This window comes from Mustela lutreola, chromosome 3 (assembly GCF_030435805.1).
Source record: "Mustela lutreola isolate mMusLut2 chromosome 3, mMusLut2.pri, whole genome shotgun sequence".
NCBI classification, from domain to species: Eukaryota; Metazoa; Chordata; class Mammalia; order Carnivora; family Mustelidae; genus Mustela; species Mustela lutreola.
The window spans coordinates 172347077-172367393 of NC_081292.1; the positions used below are offsets into that span (position 1 = coordinate 172347077).

At 34.7% G+C, this 20317-nt stretch overlaps 2 protein-coding genes across 5 annotated transcripts in view; one reads left to right on the forward strand and one right to left on the reverse strand.

Annotated features, from left to right (window-relative positions):
* PSMD1 (proteasome 26S subunit, non-ATPase 1) overlaps positions 1-20317 on the reverse strand; it is a 91148-nt gene that overhangs the window by 37133 nt on the left and 33698 nt on the right. The window lies entirely within an intron of this gene.
* Positions 2098-20101, forward strand: HTR2B (5-hydroxytryptamine receptor 2B). Of its 4 annotated transcripts, XM_059167733.1 has the most exons (5): positions 2128-2257; positions 3453-3864; positions 4018-4077; positions 13015-13215; positions 18315-20101. In XM_059167733.1, the coding sequence occupies exons 2-5, from the start codon at positions 3642-3644 to the stop codon at positions 19208-19210; spliced, it is 1380 nt and encodes a 459-aa protein (XP_059023716.1). In that variant the 5' UTR covers positions 2128-2257; positions 3453-3641; the 3' UTR covers positions 19211-20101. The 4 variants fall into 4 exon arrangements, with proteins under 4 accessions (XP_059023718.1, XP_059023716.1, XP_059023715.1 ...); XM_059167735.1 differs by lacking the exon at positions 3453-3864 and having other exon boundaries at positions 2098-2257; XM_059167732.1 differs by having other exon boundaries at positions 3453-4077.

Genomic DNA, 20317 nt, shown 5'->3' on the forward strand with positions numbered 1-20317 from the left:
TCGACCTACATGCCTATACTTCTTACTTCCTGTTTCTTCTGTGGACTCTATTTGCTTTTACCAAAGTGCTTGTCAGTCTACTCTGGAGTAAACAGGGAAACGTGTTTGTTAAAACCATCTCAAAGTGGACTTATCACAAACATTCTTTTGTACTATTTAGATTTACCACCATGTGCAAATGGTACTTTTATTAAAGAGGGGAGAGAGATATGTTTCTGTGAATGAGTGTGAAGAGATTTTGAGTGGGGACTTATAGGCTGCCTTCCATCTAATGTACATGAGCTTTTAGAGCACAGTTCAGTTATTTGCCAACTGAAAGATTGGTCTACTCTTTCATCTATTTCTTTATTATTATTTTGCTTCCTGATTCTCAGCTATGCTTCTAAATTTTTTTAAATTATTAACATATAATAAATTATTTGTTTCAGGGGTACAGTTCTGTGATTCATCAGTCGTACACAATACATAGTGCTCACCAAAATGCATTCCCACCCCAATGTCCATATCCCAGCCAGAGTGAAAAGTTGCCAAATAAGTAGTTTTAACTAGCTGTGTTCCTTAGCCATTAAACTAATTAAAAACAAAAAACAAAAAACAAAAGAAAACAAACAAAAAAAAACCCCAATAATAACCCAACCACCAATTTTAACTACTTAGAATTAAGATTCTTAAAAAAATAAGTGAGGAGACCTGAGTGGCTCCGTTGGTTAAGCATCTGCCTTTGGCCCAGGTCATGATCTTGGGGTCCTGGAACTGAGCCCCACATTGGGCTCCTTGTTCAGCAGGGAGCCTGCTTCTCCCTCTCCCTTTGCCCTTTCCCCTTCTCGTGCTCACTTGCTCGCTCTCTCAAATAAATAAATAAAATCTTAAAAAAAAAAAAAAAAAGTGAATGTGGGTAAGAGGGTTAGTACTGGCAAAGTTTATAATAGTAATAATGCTCAGCATTTTTTATAAAATAGTCGATGAATATTTTAAAAAATTTTATCTATAAAAACAAATCATATATTCATTGAATATACTGGTACAACTTTAAATCTGGCATTATTTGTTTTACAGACTCTTATCTGCCTGCATAAGTACAGCTGCTAAATTGTGATTCACAACAAAGCAATATTTCAGCATATTTCAATATTCCTGAATAGAAGCCTGGCACATTAAAATCCATTTGATTGCTCTTGAGTATTGTTTTCATTCAAAATTTACAGCAAATTATTTTTTCTAAAATACTGAAAAAATACCTGAATTTTGAGTTAAAAAAAGCAGCAAATACTGAATACAATCTGAAGTGCTCAACAGAACTGAAATGAACCAAATATTTTGCAATAACTTTCACACAAGAATAAAAATCTGAAACAGAAAAAGGGCACAACTGTTATTGCTGACCTAGAATTAAGTACTTTAAAAATGAGTGATCTATGATGATCTTTTAAAAAGGAAACTTAGAATGCTCAAGTTCTAATGCTAAGCTACTCTTACCGTCTAGAAAAAACTTAAGCATAGCTGTTAAAGTTTTTATATCAATTTTCTGAAATAAGGCAGAAATATATTTTTATTATATACTGTATACTTTCCCCAAAATACCTGAGAAAAAATACAAAAACCTGCCAATGAACCAACCCCCCAATCCAGAGGCCATCTGTTTAAAAACGAGCAATCAAAGTTCCTACTAAAACCTACGCATACATGTTGAATTCAGATCTTTCTGTGTTCTTCTATATAAGGCTGCAACCAGAGAGAATTAACTGTGTTCCACAGCCAACACATAAAAGCTGAATAGAATCTTGTTCAAAAATTAGAACTCCGGAAATCCCTACAAGGTTCACAGGGCACACTCTTTACAGAATGAAAGCCCTAGAATCTCTAGACTATATCTTAATTTTTCTCAAAAAAGAAAAACAGCTCAGTGTTAATCCAAAACAAAACTATGTTAAGCAAAAATGACAGAGTTTATTTCAGTCACTCAAATACCAAAGAGAGCTCTTAAGAATACAATATGAATAGGGTCATGAACTGGTTCAACATACTTAACTGGTAGTTTTATGAATTACAATGAATGCTGCTGCTTTCTAAAAATGAATGTATCAAAGAGGAAATAACTTCCTTGGCATGCCTGTAGCTCTACAACACATTTGTTTCATTGCTTTTAAGCGTCTGTGTGGGAGGCTCTGAATAAGTCAATGAGAGGACTTCAGTCAGAGAAGCACTGCAGATCTACTGAGCAGATCAGATGACATGCTCAGGAAATTAACAAGAAGAGGTAAGTATTTTACAAATAAATAGATAAATAAATAAATACGTATTTTACAAATAATTATAATTAATCTAAAGATTTTTTTCCCTTTCTTCAGAAAAACTGCTACTGTATCTTTCATTTCTATTCAGTGGCTTAAAAACCAAAATGAAAATTTTACCAATGTTACAGGAGAGATATTTTATATAGGATTTACAGATTTTATTTACTTGAGAGGGAAAGAGACAGAGAGTACAAGTGGAGAAGCGTGCTGCATGCTGAGCAGGAGACCCTGACGTAGGGCTCAATCCCGGGACCCTGGGATCATGACCTAAACCAAAGGCAGCCACTTAACTGGCTGGCCCATGCAGGCACCCCTGGATTTACAGATTTTATGAATTAATGGTTTAACCTTCCTCTTAGCTTATCCTCCTTCCCAAGGAAACTGGGGAGGTTATAGAAAAAAATGACTACTTAAAACAAAAAAAGAGCTGTTTCAAATTTGGCATAAAGTGATAAATTTGGAAAATACTTGTGGCAGCAATAGGCTTTCTCTGAAAGATGATTTTATTAAAAACAATTATTTGGATCCTATTAATACCTATTTTTTTTCCTTCTCTCAAACTAAAGTTTTAAAATGTTGCATAAAAATGGCTATTTCATCAGTATTAAGATAAACCTGACCAGATAAAACCCAATTACAAATAAGGATTCCTAGCTGGTAAATCATTCATATGGACTTAGGTGGGCTTGAAGAATTTCTAGGTGGGTAACCATTGTGTACCAAAAAGTTCTATTCAGAACTACGTAGTGCTTTAATGTTTCTTTCTTCTGTACATATTCTAAGGTAAAGGTAAAAAGACATTCAAGGGTCAGGAAACATCTAGCCTTTTTTTTTTTTTTAATATCCACTGAAAAAATTAATGCATCTCCTGTTTCGTGACCTGAGGCATATCAGGAACACGACTGTGGAAATAAGTTGCACTGTCACAAATGCACAAGGGACCTATTGAGATGGGAAGGGCTACTAAGTTCAAGAATTATTTCTGTTTTTTTGAAAATAACAAACTAATGCAATCTACATATTTTAAATCTAGAGGGAACTCTTTGAACTCATTGGCATTCAAATTCAAACATGAGTCTAGTTCTACAGCAGAGAGAGAGAGAGAGAGAGAGAGGAGAGAGAAGACAGAGAAAGTAATAAACAGTCTTTCTTTCACAGCTATCAGATTCTTTCACTAAGCCTTCTGAAATCTGAGCCTCTGCAGAAGACTAAACCCTGGGGCCTTACCTACAGAAACGGACAGAAGCTTGTATGCTCTCATTTTCAAGAACCCAAAAATTTTTTTAAAGGAAGAAGTCAACTTTGGCTTTGAGTGTTTGGCCTGGGTACAATGCCTTTAAAAAGCAGATGACCAGCTTAGCTACCGACCATGCAGACCATTGTCCGGAATTGGATCACATCACACGAAAACATCACATCACACGAAAACAGCGAATGGGCTTCTCTTACAGAATATCAGAACAGAGCAGAATTCCTGAGCACATTTTGCAGAGCTCCTTTCATCACTTAATCTTTGCTAACTGGTCTGAATTACAGACAGAATCGATACCAGAGGAAATGAAACAGACTGGTGAGCAACAGGGAAATAAACCACGCTGGGCAGCTCTTCTGATACTCCTTGTGATAATACCCACCATTGGTGGGAACATCCTTGTTATTCTGGCTGTTTCACTGGAGAAAAAGCTGCAGTATGCTACTAATTATTTTCTAATGTCCCTGGCAGTGGCTGATTTGCTGGTTGGATTGTTTGTGATGCCGATTGCCCTCTTGACAATAATGTTTGGTAAGTATTTCACTTTGCTCCTGGCATCAAACCACAGAACTATGATATACTATCAGAGAAATGGATACTCCAATCTTTAAAGATGGACTTGGACCATTTAACGATAACAGTAGGTAAACAGTCCCTCATTTCCATCATCTTCTACTGTTGATAATGAGTTTTAAAGAGCAAAAAATAATTTCTTAGAAACTATTCTACTCTTTCCCCAGCCATCTAATAAAAGTCCAATAACCATTTAATCATTTAAAAAATCATCTAAGTTTAGCAAGATTCACAGATTCTGCATTCATCGACTAAAAATTACAGTGAAGAACAGACCTAAACTTTAACTTTCCCATTATCAATACCTTTTTTCCCTTGACCAAGCAACCGCAAGGACACTTGTGACAGCTGGTTATGTGCTGGGTTATTGAGTAATAATAAAATCTTCCAATCACTTAATTCCAATTTGAATCACTAAACACCAATTTAAAGTTGGAATTGTTCTAAAAGTTCTTGTTTTTTTTTTTTTTTTTTTTTTATCATTTGTGTATTTTAGCCTTAAACATAATTCTTTAACACATGTGTCATGTTAAGAAAATATTATGTTTAATTGCTAAAGGAAATGGTCTGGCTCACAGTGTCCTAAGAAATGATTCATCTGTTTAACTTTTATGATTTCTAATGATCCATGTCCTTGATACACATAAGAAAAATCTGATTCAAAATAAAATTAAATATTAAAAATTTATTAAAAATGAACTATTAAAACAAGTGACCAAAACCTGAGTTATTACAATAATAACTTGATATTAAAATATTAGTTTGTTATAAGAAAAGAGATAATATTAAAATGAAAGTTTTTACTTACGTGTATCATCTCTAGTTACAGAATTTGGGTAAATAATTCTGCTGACAAATTATTAGGGCTTCTGAGAATCAGTATAAAGAAAATACTTAACTTATTCAGTGTTTTGCATAAATTGATATTAGACTCATTGACTGCTTAAAAAAATGATTATTTGTAGCAGATAGGGCTTCTGGAAATTATGTTTATATGGTGAGGATAAAAATATTTCAGGTTATAGAAGTAAAGTTTATTTAACTAGAATATGTGTTAGAAAGAGACTAAAAACTCCAATTTAAAAAATCCTCCAATTTAAACTATTGTATTTAGGTTTAAATGCTACATTTTTAAGTAATTATAGAAAGATACCTAAATTAAGTGTTTGATCCCCCAAATGAGATGGTAACAGGCTAAACTTTCCATTCTAAATTAACATCTAACCGAGGCTTTAAATTCAATAGCAGGGCAAGCAGTAATAACTAAGGTTCTACAGCTTTAATGAACTCTCTAATCATTAATAATATTCAACTATCCCTTCTTTTATACATTTGTAATTTTTTGAATATTTTAGTACAACATGTAACCATGGGAAGTAATTAAGAAATTTTACTCTAAAGGAGAACCTAAAGGATCTTGATTCTGAAAAAAGTTTGAAAGAAATAAATGAGGATAATGTAGAAACATTTATGTATATTTGCTAAATACTGTTGATGCCTGATTCAAGGCTCTTATCTCCAAACACAAATACTAATTAATCTGTAAAATCACACTCTTTATGTTTTTGCTAGTCATACAGAAAATGTTACAATGCTCATCTTATACTATCATAATATTTAATTGATATATTATTTTGATTAAATGAGACTGAATGAGTTACAGAGAGCTGAATTTTAACTCTAAAGTCCATATCACACATCCACTATTTGCAAATTACTGTGGTAGATACTCAAATTATCAGCTAAATAGTTAAAGAATCTTAAAAAGCTAAGTTTCATAGTATTAAAGTGATTAGATAAAAGAGAAAAACAGATAAAAGAGATAATTCCGTGTAGTCCACAGAAAAATTCCTACAGTCCACAGCTGTAGGTATCTGCAGCTGACGACTGAGCTTATTTTTAAATTTTGGGGGCCCAAGATATTCTTGGCAATAAATGGTAGCAGAAAACCCAACATATTTTAACATAAAATATATGTAATGTCTTCCTATTTATGTCCTAAATAACTATGATATGTTTTAACTACATTTCATTCTTTCCAAAAGAATGTTAATTTTTAAAAAATAAAATAAAATCTTCTGTGGTCCAAACACTTCGACTATCAGTAATGAAGCAACACTGGGGGATTAGATTTTTAAAAACTAACCTGGGAACTTAAACACTACTTAAAAATTATTGCTTTAAATTCATTATTAAAAACATTATTCCATTTCTAAGAGAAAGTATATGAGAAAATGCATGCTCTGCACTCCAAAAAACTTCAAAAGGATGCATTCATAAACTGGAAACTGCACATTCTATAAATTGGAACTTGACTTCAAACACTAAGATTTTTATAACCCTTCACATGTTAACAAATACAAAGACTTCCTAAATTAATGCAGTTATAAGAATTTTTGATAACATTAAAGGGGGGAATATATTTTGTGTATTTTTCTCTCATTGTAGGAATCATCTTCTGAACTTCAGAAGTCTGTACAAACAAAAGTGTCCCTGATTCTGTAAACATAAAACATTAACTACCACTGAGTAGTATGAGTGCTTTTAATTATCTCAGGGAAATTAAATGAAGTAACAAAAGAAACTTTACATTAGTTAATGTTCTAATAAAATTAAGTTTTGAAGAAAGGAGAGCAGTGAAACTTTAAAAACTGACTCTTATGCTGAGGAGTATGTTATTCAACCAATGATTTACATAATATTTGATTATATAATATTGTTTGCTTTTTTTTTTTTAACAGAATTTCTATTTTAGCAAGATTGTGATGACTGGCCTAACATGGTCTCTCAAATGAACTGTGATACCTATCTCAATCTTTCTGCCACTTCTTCCACTCTGGAAGCACTAGACTTAACCTTTGCTTTGTAGGTCTAGTTTTGACTGTCTTGTGTATAATTCCCAAAATCCATGATCATAAGTCTTAAAAATGCCTACTTAGAAGGCATTTAGAAATACCTCAATAGGATGTAAAGGAAAATAGAACATCATATGCCAATATAAAAAAGATAGGATGCTCACACTTTATGAACTTCTCTGAACTTTCTCTCATTAAATAAATGATTAAAAATGTAAAGGAGAAAATACAGTGTTTGGTCATTCATTGGTCATTACTGGTTTATTTATAACTTAAGTTTTAATCCATGTCTCACAATTAAAGTTGAAACAGTATATATGCTATAATTGCAAGAGGCTGTAGAAAATAAAATGGTTGCAAGATAGGGATCTGAAGCAAGAGATCCCAGGCACTGAATCCTGAAATAGTCAACTAAGGCCCAGCACATTATAGGCACCAGTAACTGGCAAGTATCAGCAGAATATGAGAAGAGTTTATATACCTTAAATACGTGATTTAGTTTAGATGTGAATCTGACCAGAGAGGTGAAACAGATATACAGCAGTAAAAGAAAAAGAAAATCAGATATTTATGTGGTGAAATGCTGCTCTACCCAATCTTAAATGAGGAACCAAAGCAATTAAAGGCACTTCTTTTTGGAAAGTGGAAATTTAGGGTGCCTGGGTAGCTCAGTCATTCAGAGTCTGCCTTTAGCTCAGGTTCCCCGTGTTGGGCTTGGGCTCCCTGCTTGGCGGGAAGACTGCTTCTCCCACTCCCACTCCCCCTGCTTGTATTCCCTCTCACACGGTCTCTCTGTTAAATAAAGAAATAAAATCTTAAAAAACAAAAACAAACAAAAAAGGAAAGTGGAAATATAAAAAACCAAGAAAAGAAATTTTTTTTTTTTAAAGATTTTTTATTTGTTTATTTGACAGACAGAGATCACAAGCAGACAGAGAGGCAGGCAGAGAGAGAGAGAGAGAAGCAGGCTCCCTGCTGAGCAGAGAGCCCGATGCGGGACTCGATCCCGGGACCCTGAGATCATGACCTGAGCCGAAGGCAGTGGCTCAACCCACTGAGCCACCCAGGCACCCCCAAGAAAAGAAATTTTTTAAGTATTAAATCACTTGAAATGCTAAAAACACTATCATATTAGACATCTAATCCCAGAGTTATTTTATATATTCATATGTAGTGGGAAAATGACAACAGAAGCTTCATAATAAAAACTGAAGCACTGATCTATGTCCTTCTTTCCTGAAAGATAATAGAAACGTAAGCATTTCTGAGAATAAAAAAATGGGTACTTTGAAAACCCCATGTCCTTTCTGGCTATGAGGCTATTTAGGGTCTGTCCTACTCCAATAAACTCATGAACTATTTACCTTGGTAAACTCTATAGGCACAGTCCCCTTGGGACAGCTTCAAAAATACAGTCATTTAAAATTCTCAGAAGGCAAATATCTTATGTCTCAGATTTATAGGTTAATTTTAATTATTTTTCTGAATTAATCATATAACTCAGCTTTCCAAACTAAAAGCCTGCCGAAAGAGTAAGCGGGTTTCAGATCAAATGAGTGCATCTCACCAAGAAATGTGGAGTTTCTGGTTAAAAACACTCAGGTTTCTACAGCCATTAAAAAGAAAGCTAAATAAATAAATAAATAGCCAAGCATTCAATGTATATAGGTTATTTATGTTTGCTATTTATATATATATACACACACACATATAAATATAGAGAATAAAAGGCATACTTTCATGAAAATTTAAAGTTAAACACATTCTCATACCTTTAAAAAAATAAAAGCTTTAAGTTCAGTTGGCTACATGCACTCTTGCTACAGCAGACAGGAGGACAAACATATTGGTTTTACGGTGATGATATGACTTAACATTTACTTCTTAGTAGGAGTGTTTTAATGGGTAGGCTAGTTTCTGTCAAACAGTAATAGTAATAGGAACTAACATTTATAGAGTGCTTTCTTATGCCAGACATTGTTCTAAACACTTTACATGTATTACTGCATTTAATCTTCAAAGCAATCCTATAAAATTAGTATCATCATCATTATCACCATTTTCCAAGAGCGGACAGAATAATAATAAATAAATGGCAGAGATATGATTTGAACCCCAGAGAATGGACTCCAGAATTCACAGTCTTAACTCATTCTTTTACACTGCTTTCTCAAATGAAATGAGAAATTATGCAACCGTAATGGTCATATTTGACAAACAGCCAACATTAACATCTGAAATAACTTTACCTAACAAGTCAGACATAGAGTTTTCTCTGGGGACAAAGCAGACAATATATTTTTTTTCAGACAATTTTTTTAAAAGTTATATTTCATATTAAATGATACAGAATACTTGGGTCTTAAATAATACTTGTACGAATCTTTGAGATGATCACCAGATCTCTTTTCTGAGGAAGATATGAGACCTGGGCCCATGTCTATGAAGTTGTTGCCCCTTGTATGGAGACAAACAGAAACTGATGTAATTGAACGGCAATTCTACCACCCCTTATGTATGGTGGTATTTGAAGCATGCAAGTCTTCATTTTAAGCAACAAACTTTGTGCTATTAATATTTTTAGATAAATAATGAACTACATATAATCCACAACTCAGCAAGATTGTTATGCTCCTATAATTACTGACCTGTAATTATTTCAGGCATCCACAGAAGTGCCATTATTCAAACTTTACTGAAATTAAATTCCTCTTTAAGACTAATTTGGGAGCAGGTGAGGGAAGAGGTAGGTTTTTTAAAGAAAGTTTGTGCACATATTGTGAAACAACAAATACTATACAATTTAAAAGTTTTCCTTCTTCTGCCTTAGCTTTTATGAAAAAGACAAGTTCAGAGCCCCAGAATAGCAGTAATTAATTTAGTTCAAGTACCTGATAACTTATTTCCCTTATATTAACTCTTATATATGTTTTTCTTTCTGTATAAATCTATAACTGGCCCATTTGAAATAGTATAGTAAGTTCTTATGGAAGTAAGCTGGACATAATACATTATAACAAATAAATGAAATTATAAGTCCTTAAAACAAATTAAAACCCTAGTAAAAATAACAAAGTTTTGGAGTAGTTAATCTACCCCACACCAAAGTAAGAAACTTTTCTGACCCTGAGCCTATCAAATTAATACTAAATGAAAAGATAATTTTAGAAATTAAAGTATCTGGACTAGGGAAAATCCCTTTATAACCCAAGAATGTCTAGAACTGTTTTTAATTTGTATAAATTCTTAGATTACCCAAATCTGTTTTAGGCAGACAAGATTTTTTCTTTATATAAAAGATTTTTCTTTATATAAAAGATTTCTACTAATTTAATGCTGTCATATTACTTTTATGTTCATTTCATAAAAAGCCTATTGACTAGTACCTTCATGAAACTTTCAATTATAAAGATTAATAATAAAGATCCATCTCTCTTAATCCTAAACCTGTATCACAGTCTCCCTAAAGAAAATTCCCTATCATGCTTCAGTATTTCTACTATTAGTAATCAGTACTGACTAAAATAATAAAATTCTAGCAAACTGCATTAAATATCTGCTTCATGCACCAAAATTATAGTTTATTTTATTTTTTTAAGATTTTATTTATTTATTTGACAGACAGAGATCACAAGTAGGCAGAGAGGCAGACAGGGAGAGAGGAGGAATCAGGCTCCCTGCCGAGCAGAGTCCAATGTGGGGCTTGATCCCAGGACCCTGAGCCGAAGACAGAGGCTTTAACCCACTGAGCCACCCAGGCGCCCCAAGATTTTATTTATTTGAGAGAGAGGAAATAGCGAGATAGAGCATGAATTGGGGTGTGTGTGTGAAGGGGTGGGGAGAGGGAGAAGCAGGCTCCCTGCTGAGCAGGGAGCCCAAAAGAGGCTTCAAGCTCATGACCTGAGAAGAAGCAGTCCCTTAACCGACTGAGCCACCCAGACACCCCTGAAAATTTGGAGTTTATAAAATAACTTCATTCTGTTGGAAACTGAGCCCAACAAGGCTTCATTGGAGCACTAAAGAGCTTTCTCTTTTAGTCCACAATTAGAGTCAAATTGTCTATTTTCCAAAGACTTGTACTTTTTACATGGCTTCCTGCTCATGGCTACTAGGTTTATGACTAGAATTTCCCAGATCTTAATTTAAAAACATAACCCATAATTAGAAAAGCTAAATAGGCAAGTTTAAAACTATGATCAGTATCTCTTGTTATAGTTCTATATTTGAGTATTTTTCTATTTTCTACTCAGTTCTAAATGTAGAACGTCAGGACAGTTTAGAATGTAACATCATTTCAAGTAGTTTCCACTGCACAACTCTTTCAATCATAGATTATTTTCACTCTACCTGAACTGCTAGTTTAGTTAAACTGAGGTCCGTTGCAGCCTTTCAGTGTCCAAAGTCCTCTTCTACTTATTAACAGAAAATCTGAATACTACGACTAAGAGGGAGAAAAATCTAACTGATTAAGTTTCTCTCTAAAGACAGATTTCTCTGCCACACTTGATTTATTTTGAGAGGTCTCCTATAAATTTCTTCCTATGATGCATTCTGAGCACCTATCCTACAACAGTGAATAAATGTTGGTGCATCTTTTAAGACCCAAGATAATATAATGTTCCCCAGAGTCTTCTAAAACACTGCTTTTAAAACATTAATTTGTACGCTTTTGAAAAAAAATACTCCAATCTATCTCAAAACTCTTTCCCTAAATGATAGTCTTTCACTTATTTATTTATTTTTGGTGTGGGATGTTAACATCTCTCTACCCCCAAGGTTCTTAAATTTAAACAGTTTACAACTGAAGAGTTTCTTGGTGCTCTGAAATCCTAAAATGGTATCTCGGTCTTCCTTCAATTATCCCAATTATCTGTCAAGGTCAGATAATCATGCAAAAACTAGGAAAAGTAGTTTATATTTTTTAGTGGACATACAACAATTAAACTATAAAAAGGATTTAGATACTCTCATATATATATGACATTTGTTCTGCACAGAAGTAATTTGCTTTTATTGCAAGGTCTAAAATGTGTGTGTGTGTGTGTGTGTTAGAAATGTGGTTCTAAATGAAATATTCTAGGGGAAACCCTAAAGTAAATTCTAGGTGTTTTGGAATCGCAAATATATATATACTAGGTGTATGTACAAAATATAACATATCAACCCATATGTGTTATAGATACTTGCCTAAGTAAATTTATTGGAAAAGTACATAGGATATTCAGTACCATATCCAAAACTGAATTTTTTCCAAGTTATTATTTCTCAAATGCTTAAGACTGTATGAGGCATAGAATAAATTTTTTTAATAAGACTTTGTTACATAAATTAAGTACTATGTTTATCCTGACACTTTCTTTTTAAACCATAACTCCCCAGTGCCTGTAGTGAATGATGAAATATGGAAGGATAACAATCCATTTTTCTTCAGAATAATCTGAAGTCATTCCTTTTGCAAACTTTATTTAAGAACTACTTCTGTCAAAAAGAAAACTCCTATCATTTCACCAAATGAGAATTTGCTATAAACAAAGATCACGCTGCTAGTTATTACTAGAAACGAGTCAAATACTAGGCTTTACTGAGATTCCCATTCTAATACTCTTTTTTGCCACATTGTATTGCTTCCTCTATATGGTAAAATATTCTTTTTATACAAAAGCAGCTTAAAAATTAATTTTATTTGACTAGCAAGGTTAAGTTGCAGTTGAAACACTGGAAATTTTTAAAAGATCACAAAAAGAACAGACAAAAGAGCAACTACGGTCAAATGAATGCTAAAAATGCTAAACTGCTGATTTTGAAAAAGGGTGTTGTGATTACTATACAAAACAGAAACTGTATTTAAAAGGGACCATTTACAGAAATGTATTTATTATTACTGAATCCATTATCTAAAGTTATACATCTTGTGGAGGTTAACTCATAAAATTTCAAATAAGTAACAAAAAGTTTAAAAATATATATCACTTTAAAAAGAAACTGTAAATTGAAGATTGCCATTCAAGAGAATATGCTTTTGTTTTTTTTTTTTTTTCAGAGGCTATGTGGCCCCTCCCACTTGTTCTATGCCCTGCCTGGTTATTTCTTGATGTTCTTTTTTCTACTGCATCCATCATGCATCTCTGTGCCATTTCCGTGGATCGTTATATAGCCATCAAAAAGCCAATCCAGGCCAATCAATATAACTCACGAGCCACAGCACTCATCAAGATTACAGTGGTATGGCTAATTTCAATAGGTATGTGGGGAATGTCAGGGTGTGGGGTGGTATAAATAAACAGCCTTTGGTTTCTTTTGGGTTAGAAATATACCAGGCCAGGTAGGCTGTGAAACTTAGCATAAGAGGTCAAGGCAGACTACTGATATACTGATACACCAACACAAGCTCTTTATGCCATGTCATCATATAAAATCACACTATTAACAACATGTGTGAAAAAGCAAAAAGTTCACGTCCTCAGAAAGAATCATCTTTACAAAGGTTACTGAGATATCTTCCTGCTTTGATTTTGACATGCAGGAAGACTAAGTCTGAAAACAGGTTTTGTTTTTGTCAATAGATCATTAAGGTCTAGGGAGCATGCAGAATCTCGAAATTAGTATTAAAGTAACAAAAAAAATAAAATGCATCTTCAGTCACACTTAAGAAGATAAACAGGAAAAGAAAAACAAGAAAAAAAAACCAAACACTTTGTATGCACATACTAAAGACCATAAATTCATCTTGGAAGCCAGTATGTATGTGTATAGAATAAAGGTAGTAAGTATCTACATCAGTGTTCTGGATATATGATTAATTGGAGGTTTTAAGAGAGATGCTAGCGATATTCAGAAATGATTTACATAAGAAAATAGTATTTCTTCTAAACTGCCTTATGCCCTTGTGCCCATCTTTAATGCTCAAAGATAGCTTCTATGATAGAGTATCCTAGCATGAAGTACAGCAGAAATAATTCAGACCTCTTATAAGTTAGTATCAGAAAAGATTCACAACAATTACTATGATGATCATCAATAGTCTGACTAGCAGATTCACTTCTTCCTAGAAAAAAAAAAATCAAAGAGCAAAAAAATCAAGAGAGATCTGGAATGCTAAAGGAAAACCATAAAAAAGACATGGTCTTTCTCTAATCAAAGTAAGAACACTGGGCAAAAAAACCAAGATAATGAAAGTGACCTTTATGTTCCTGAAACAATAGCAGGGCCAAACCTCTTTTGAAAAGTTTGGAGGTAAAAGTCCAGAAGAAAGCGAGAGTGTTATTACTCTGGCTTGTGAAGATATCAGGGCCAAGGAAAAGTCTATTCAGAACGACAGGTTTGTAAGCAGAGAGATAGGCTAGTTTTGGGGACAGATGCTGATTGACAGAGCAGAAAAGGCCCCCAAAAGAAGCCAGAGAAAGGGCATGGGAGATAATGGGTAACAGTCACCAAAATTTAAAGTGGAAAGGAGGGAAACAGTAGCTCATGCCAGAAGTCCCAATCTTTTTGGTAAACTCACTGCAGTAAGGGAGAGATGGGGGAGACAGTGTGAGGTATGTGTGTGTTGGGTTAAGGTGGAAGAAACAGGGCAAAGGCAGGGAGAAAACAAGAGAAATGATCCTTAAGAAGAATTAAAACATTTGAAACCATGAAATATGACCAAGCCAATAAATAGCCTACTGTTAGAAGTGATACCCAATTAAAGCTGGTTCGCATGAATCCATAAGCAGATCAAATCTCTGTTGCATACCTGTGACATACTAGATATCAAGAATACAAAGATAAATTAAAAAGAGCCTCTATATTCAAGGAAGGCAGATAATAAACAAATTAGACTAAACAAATTAGACTAATACAAAGTATTAAGTAGGCAGGTAGAAAAGAATAAAAAGAAGACTCCAGATTTACAGTTTTGGAAGGGATCTTATAAATTCACTTTTTCCTTTTATAGATGAGAAAAGAAACCTAGAGGTTTTATTTTTTAAAAAGATTTTATTTATTTATTTGAGAGAGAGAGAGAGCGTTAACAAGCAGGAGTGGAGGAGCAGAGGGAAAGGGAGAAAGAGGCTCCCTGCCCTGATATGGGCCTCAACCCTAGCACCTAGGATCATGACCTGGGCTGAAAGGCAGATGCTTACCGATTTGAGCCACCTAGGTGCCCCAAAATGTAGAGGCTTTAGATAGTTGGCTTAAAGACTGTTAACAGCTTTTCAGCACCAATGCCACAATCAATGCTGTGTTCATTTCATCACCCTTTGTTTGTAGGATCAATGACAATTTAGTAACTTTGTAGAAGAAAAAGCAGATGATTGGGTTAGTTCGGTTTTTAAATTCTGAAAAATGCTGAAAAGAGCTCGCTTTCTTCTGGACTTAGTTATCCTCAGTAAGACCTGGCAAAAAGTAAGGTATGAAAGAGTAAGGGGATAAGGGTATAAAAAGTACCAGCGAAAACTTATGTTATTGGCCACCGATCTGGTTGAAAAGGTAATGTGAACCTTGAAGGAGGTTAACAGAATGTGAAAATAGAGAAGGATGAATGGACTAGAGGTCAACATAACTATAAAACGAAGTCCCACAGTAGCACGGCAAGAAAGGGAAACTTCACACAAAGTTCTTGGTTTTAGATATAAGACTGCTTTAAGAGGGTTTGTGGATGCCTTCAGGAGTGCAAATAATAATAATGAGGGTTGATACACCAGAAACTAATATAATACTGTATGTTAACCACACTGGAAATAAAATTTTTAAAATAGTAAAAGATATCAGAATGGAGTTCAACAGACACAAAATGAAGATGTCAGAAGGGTCATCAATAAGGTCAAGTCATGGAAGGTAACAGCAATGGAGTGGTGGAGAGGAAGGCTTTAGCAAGGTGCTGAATCTACTGAGGAAGATGGGCAGAGGTCCTGGAGGTTGGTAGATGACCTGCATGGAGAACAGAGTATTGTAAGCAGATTATCAATAGACTTCAAAAGGGAACGGTTTTGGGGAGAAAAGTGGAAAAATCACTTAGAATTACCAGGGTACAGCAGGGGTCAGCCAACTTTTCCTGTAAACGGCAAGAAAGTAAATATTTTGGGCTTGCGGGCTCTAACAGTTTCTGTCACAACTACTCAACTCCGCAGCAGGAGAGTAAAAGCTATCACAGGCGATTTGTTAACAAATAGGGATGACGGTGTTCCAATAAAATTTTATTTACAAAAACAGGATGCAGGCCAGATTCAGTCCTCAAGCTGTAATGTGCTGACTTCTAGTGTAGAAAAGTAAGTATAAAGAATCCACTTTCTGGTGGGAGAGTTGAGGAAAAGTAGAAAAAGCAGTAGTCTCCCTGTTAGAAAGTATTTGAGGAAAATATTTTCATCAATGGCTCTTCAGTTACCATAAAAAGGCTGTGTACATGATGAAGTACTTTCAAATTCATAAAAAAAAAAAACAAAACACAAGGATTCTAGAGATTTCTAAAGATACAGTTAATTCAAACTTCTTTTTAAGAATCTGCTGTTTCAAAGGGAAAGGATTCAGGATAACACTTGTGTACTTGTCTAATAAGCTACTTCATGTGGCAATATCATATTTAAATACCCACTCCATGGTATTTAAAACATTAGAAAATTAGCACGAGATATATTTCTTTCATATCTGTTAGAGGAACTCTCAACCTGAAAATAAATTTCATTTGGAATGTCTTCTTTGCAGAAATGTCTGTTCATGTCTTCTGTCCATTTCTTGATTGGCTTATTTGTTCTGTGGGTGTTGAATTTGATAAGTTCTATCTATGAATTTGATAAGCTGAATTTGATAAGGCTTTTGAATACTACACCTTTATCTGATATGTCATTTGCAAATATCTTCTCCCTTTCTGTTGGACATCCAAGTGGCCAACGGACACACGAAAATGTGCCCAACATCATTCAGCATCAGGGAAATACAAATCAAAAACACAGTGAGATACCCCCTTACAGCAGTCAGAATGGCTAAAATTTACAATTCAGGAAATGACAGATGTTGACAAGGATGTGGAAAAACACCTATGCTGTTGGGAATGCAAGCTGGTGCAGCCACTCTGGAAAACAGTGTGGAGGTTCCTGAAAAAGTTGAAAATCGAGCTACCCTATGACCCAGCAACTGCACTACTGGGTATTTATCCTAAAGATACAAATGTATTGATCGGAAGGGGTACATGCCCCCCAATGTTTACAGCAACAATGTCCACAATAGCCAAACTATGGAAAGAGTCTAGATGTCCATCAACAGATGAATGGATAAAGAAGATGTGGTATATATATACAATGGAATACTATGTAGCCATCAAAAAACCAAAAATCTTGCCATTTGCAATGACGTAGATGGAACTAGAGGCTATGATGTTAAGCAAAATAAGTCAATCAGTGAAAGACAATTACCATATGATCTCTTTGATATGAGGAAATTGAGAGGCAGGGTGAGGGGTCATGGGGGGAAGGGAGGGAAAAAAATGAAACAAGATGGGACTGGGGAGGAGACAAACCATATGAGACTTCTTTCTCCCCCCATATGAGACTCAATCTCAGGAAACAAACTGAGGGTTGCTAGGCGGTACGGGGGAGATAGGATGGCTGGGTTACGGACACTGGGGAGGGTATGTGCTTTGGTGAGTGTTGTGAATTGTGTAAGACTGATGATTTACGGACTTGTACCCCTGAAGCAAATAACACTTTATAAGTAATTAAAAATAAAAAAAAAAGGAGAAAGTAAATTTCATGATTCATATGATCTCAAATATTTAAGTAGCATTAAAAAAACAAAAACAAAAACAATGAACTCCACTTAGTTTTCCCTAAGTCGTCAGAGGAAAAGATTAAGACATTCATAAATTACAAATAATGAAAATGTCTATTAAATCAAACTGTGTAGCCTCAAAGACAATAGTCATCTATCTAGAATTAAGATACTGCATGAATATATTGTGGTCTCTTTAAATCAACTACATTGGATATAAAGATAAAGCAAATTCTCTTCTGCACTACGTTTTCTTAACCTGGGGATAGATCAATAAACACAAAGAGATTATGAGAAATGGAGAATAAATGACATTCTCTTCTATTTTGTAGATATACTACAGCTTTAGGGAAGCTTAAATTATAAACTTGAAATCACTAATCAATCTCTGTTTAAAAACACCGGGTTTGCTTACTTGGGTCTATTTGTTAAATCTTCCTTTAATTAAATGCTTTGACAGATTCTGCACTGTGTGTACTAGGAATGAAAATTGACTAACCATTAACCATATAAAGTCACTAAGATAAACTCTAAAAGGACCTAATCTAAGAGTCAAAGGTCATAAAATTAACTCAATTTATCTTGTTCCCTCTTCCTTAGGCATTGCCATTCCAGTACCCATCAGAGGGATAGAAATTGATGCAGGTAACCCAAGCAACATCACCTGTGTGCTGACAAAGGATCGTTTTGGCAACTTCATGCTCTTTGGCTCACTGGCTGCCTTCTTCACACCTCTGGCAATCATGATTGTCACCTACTTTCTCACTATCCAAGCTTTACAGAAGAAAGCTTATTTGGTCAAAAACAAGCAACCTCAACGCCTAACATGGTTGGCTGTGTCTACAGTCTTCCAAAGTTCCAAAGAAACACCTTGCTCATCACCTGAAAAGGTGGCAATGCTGGACAGTTCCCACAAAGGCAAAACTCTGCCCAATTCAAGTGGTAAGATACAAAGGCGAAGAATGTCCACAGTTGGAAAAAAGTCTGTGCAGAACATTTCCAATGAACAGAGAGCCTCTAAGGTTCTAGGGATTGTTTTTTTTCTCTTTTTGCTTATGTGGTGCCCCTTTTTTATTACAAATATAACTTTAGTTTTATGTGATTCCTGCAACCAGACTACTCTCAAAATGCTCCTAGAGGTATTTGTGTGGATAGGCTATGTTTCTTCAGGGGTGAATCCTTTGGTCTACACCCTCTTCAATAAGACATTTCGGAACGCGTTTGGCCGATACATCAGCTGCAATTACCGGGCCATGAAATCAGTAAAAACTGTCAGAAAATGTTCCAGCAATACCTACTTCCGAAATCCAAGGGCAGAGAACTCCAAGTTTTTCATGAAACATGGAATGAGAAATGGGATTAATCCTGCCATGTTCCAGAGCCCAATGAGGCTCCGCAGTTCAAACACTCAGGTTTCCTCAATCATTCTATTAGATACACTTCTCCTCACAGAACATGAGGGTGACAAAACTGAAGAGCAAGTCAGTTATGTATAGAAGGAATGTCAGTTTTCATCTAATTAATATAACAATGAATTAGGTGATGAAGATGATATAAATGTACCAAGAATTATAAAAGAAGAACTTTATGTCATGTATAAAATCACCTCTTTAAAACAAGAGGTATCTATAAAGATGTACAATTTTCTTTATTTGGACAAAACTACTCCATGAAAAAAATTATTCTGTATAGCTGAAAGCAAAAACAATCCAGAAGTCTGGCTAAATGTTAAGGTATTCAAATGAAATAAAATTAAGTAAATCAGTAAGTTTCAGTCTTAAAAATAAACAATGTCATTGTAAGAATTTGTTTAGTTCCTAACTGTATGAAAGCTGTGCTAAGAATGAAATAAGACAAAAAAGCATTACCCTCTTCAAAGCCTTAAAAACACAAGGCGTAACACAGAACAACAATGAGAGGAACAGAAGACTAAAAATAAGTGCACAGAATGATCGCATCTGGAGGTAAGCTAAGATTGTCACTGCAGTCTGGCTCAGTTAAAGGCAGTCACGATATTGCTTTGATCTAGAAACTTGTGACGGAAGGGGTAGGGAAGGGCGGTTGTTGGGTATCACACAAAGTAATAGGATCTCGGAACTAGAGCTGTTTGTTAAATGTCTGATACCAGGTACATCTACTCACCAGAAGTGGGTCTAACTTAGAGAACGAGAGGATGCAAATGAAATCACTCCAGCATACCTAAAATTCATTTTGTTCCTTGGAGAACAAGTACAAACTGGAAACACAGGATCTTGATCCAGGAACCTAAACTTTAATGACCCCATAATGACCCCAACACTTGGCTAAACTGGCACATTTTTTATTCACCCTTTCCTAATTTCACTGTGCACTGCTAGATCTGGGAATAAATCCAAACTGTGTCACCAGCTAACTGACTAAATTTATGGAAGATTCTTAATTTCTCTGGGCCTCAGTTTTCTCAGCTACACGGGGTTCTTATGAAATGAGTACAGGCGGGCAGTCTGTATTGGTAGCCAATTCTAGTTACATCTGATATTTTATTGTCACGCTATTGCCATAAATGGTGAACAAAATTAGTCTGAAGGGTTCTGCAGTGAAGACAACCCACATCTTAGCTTTTC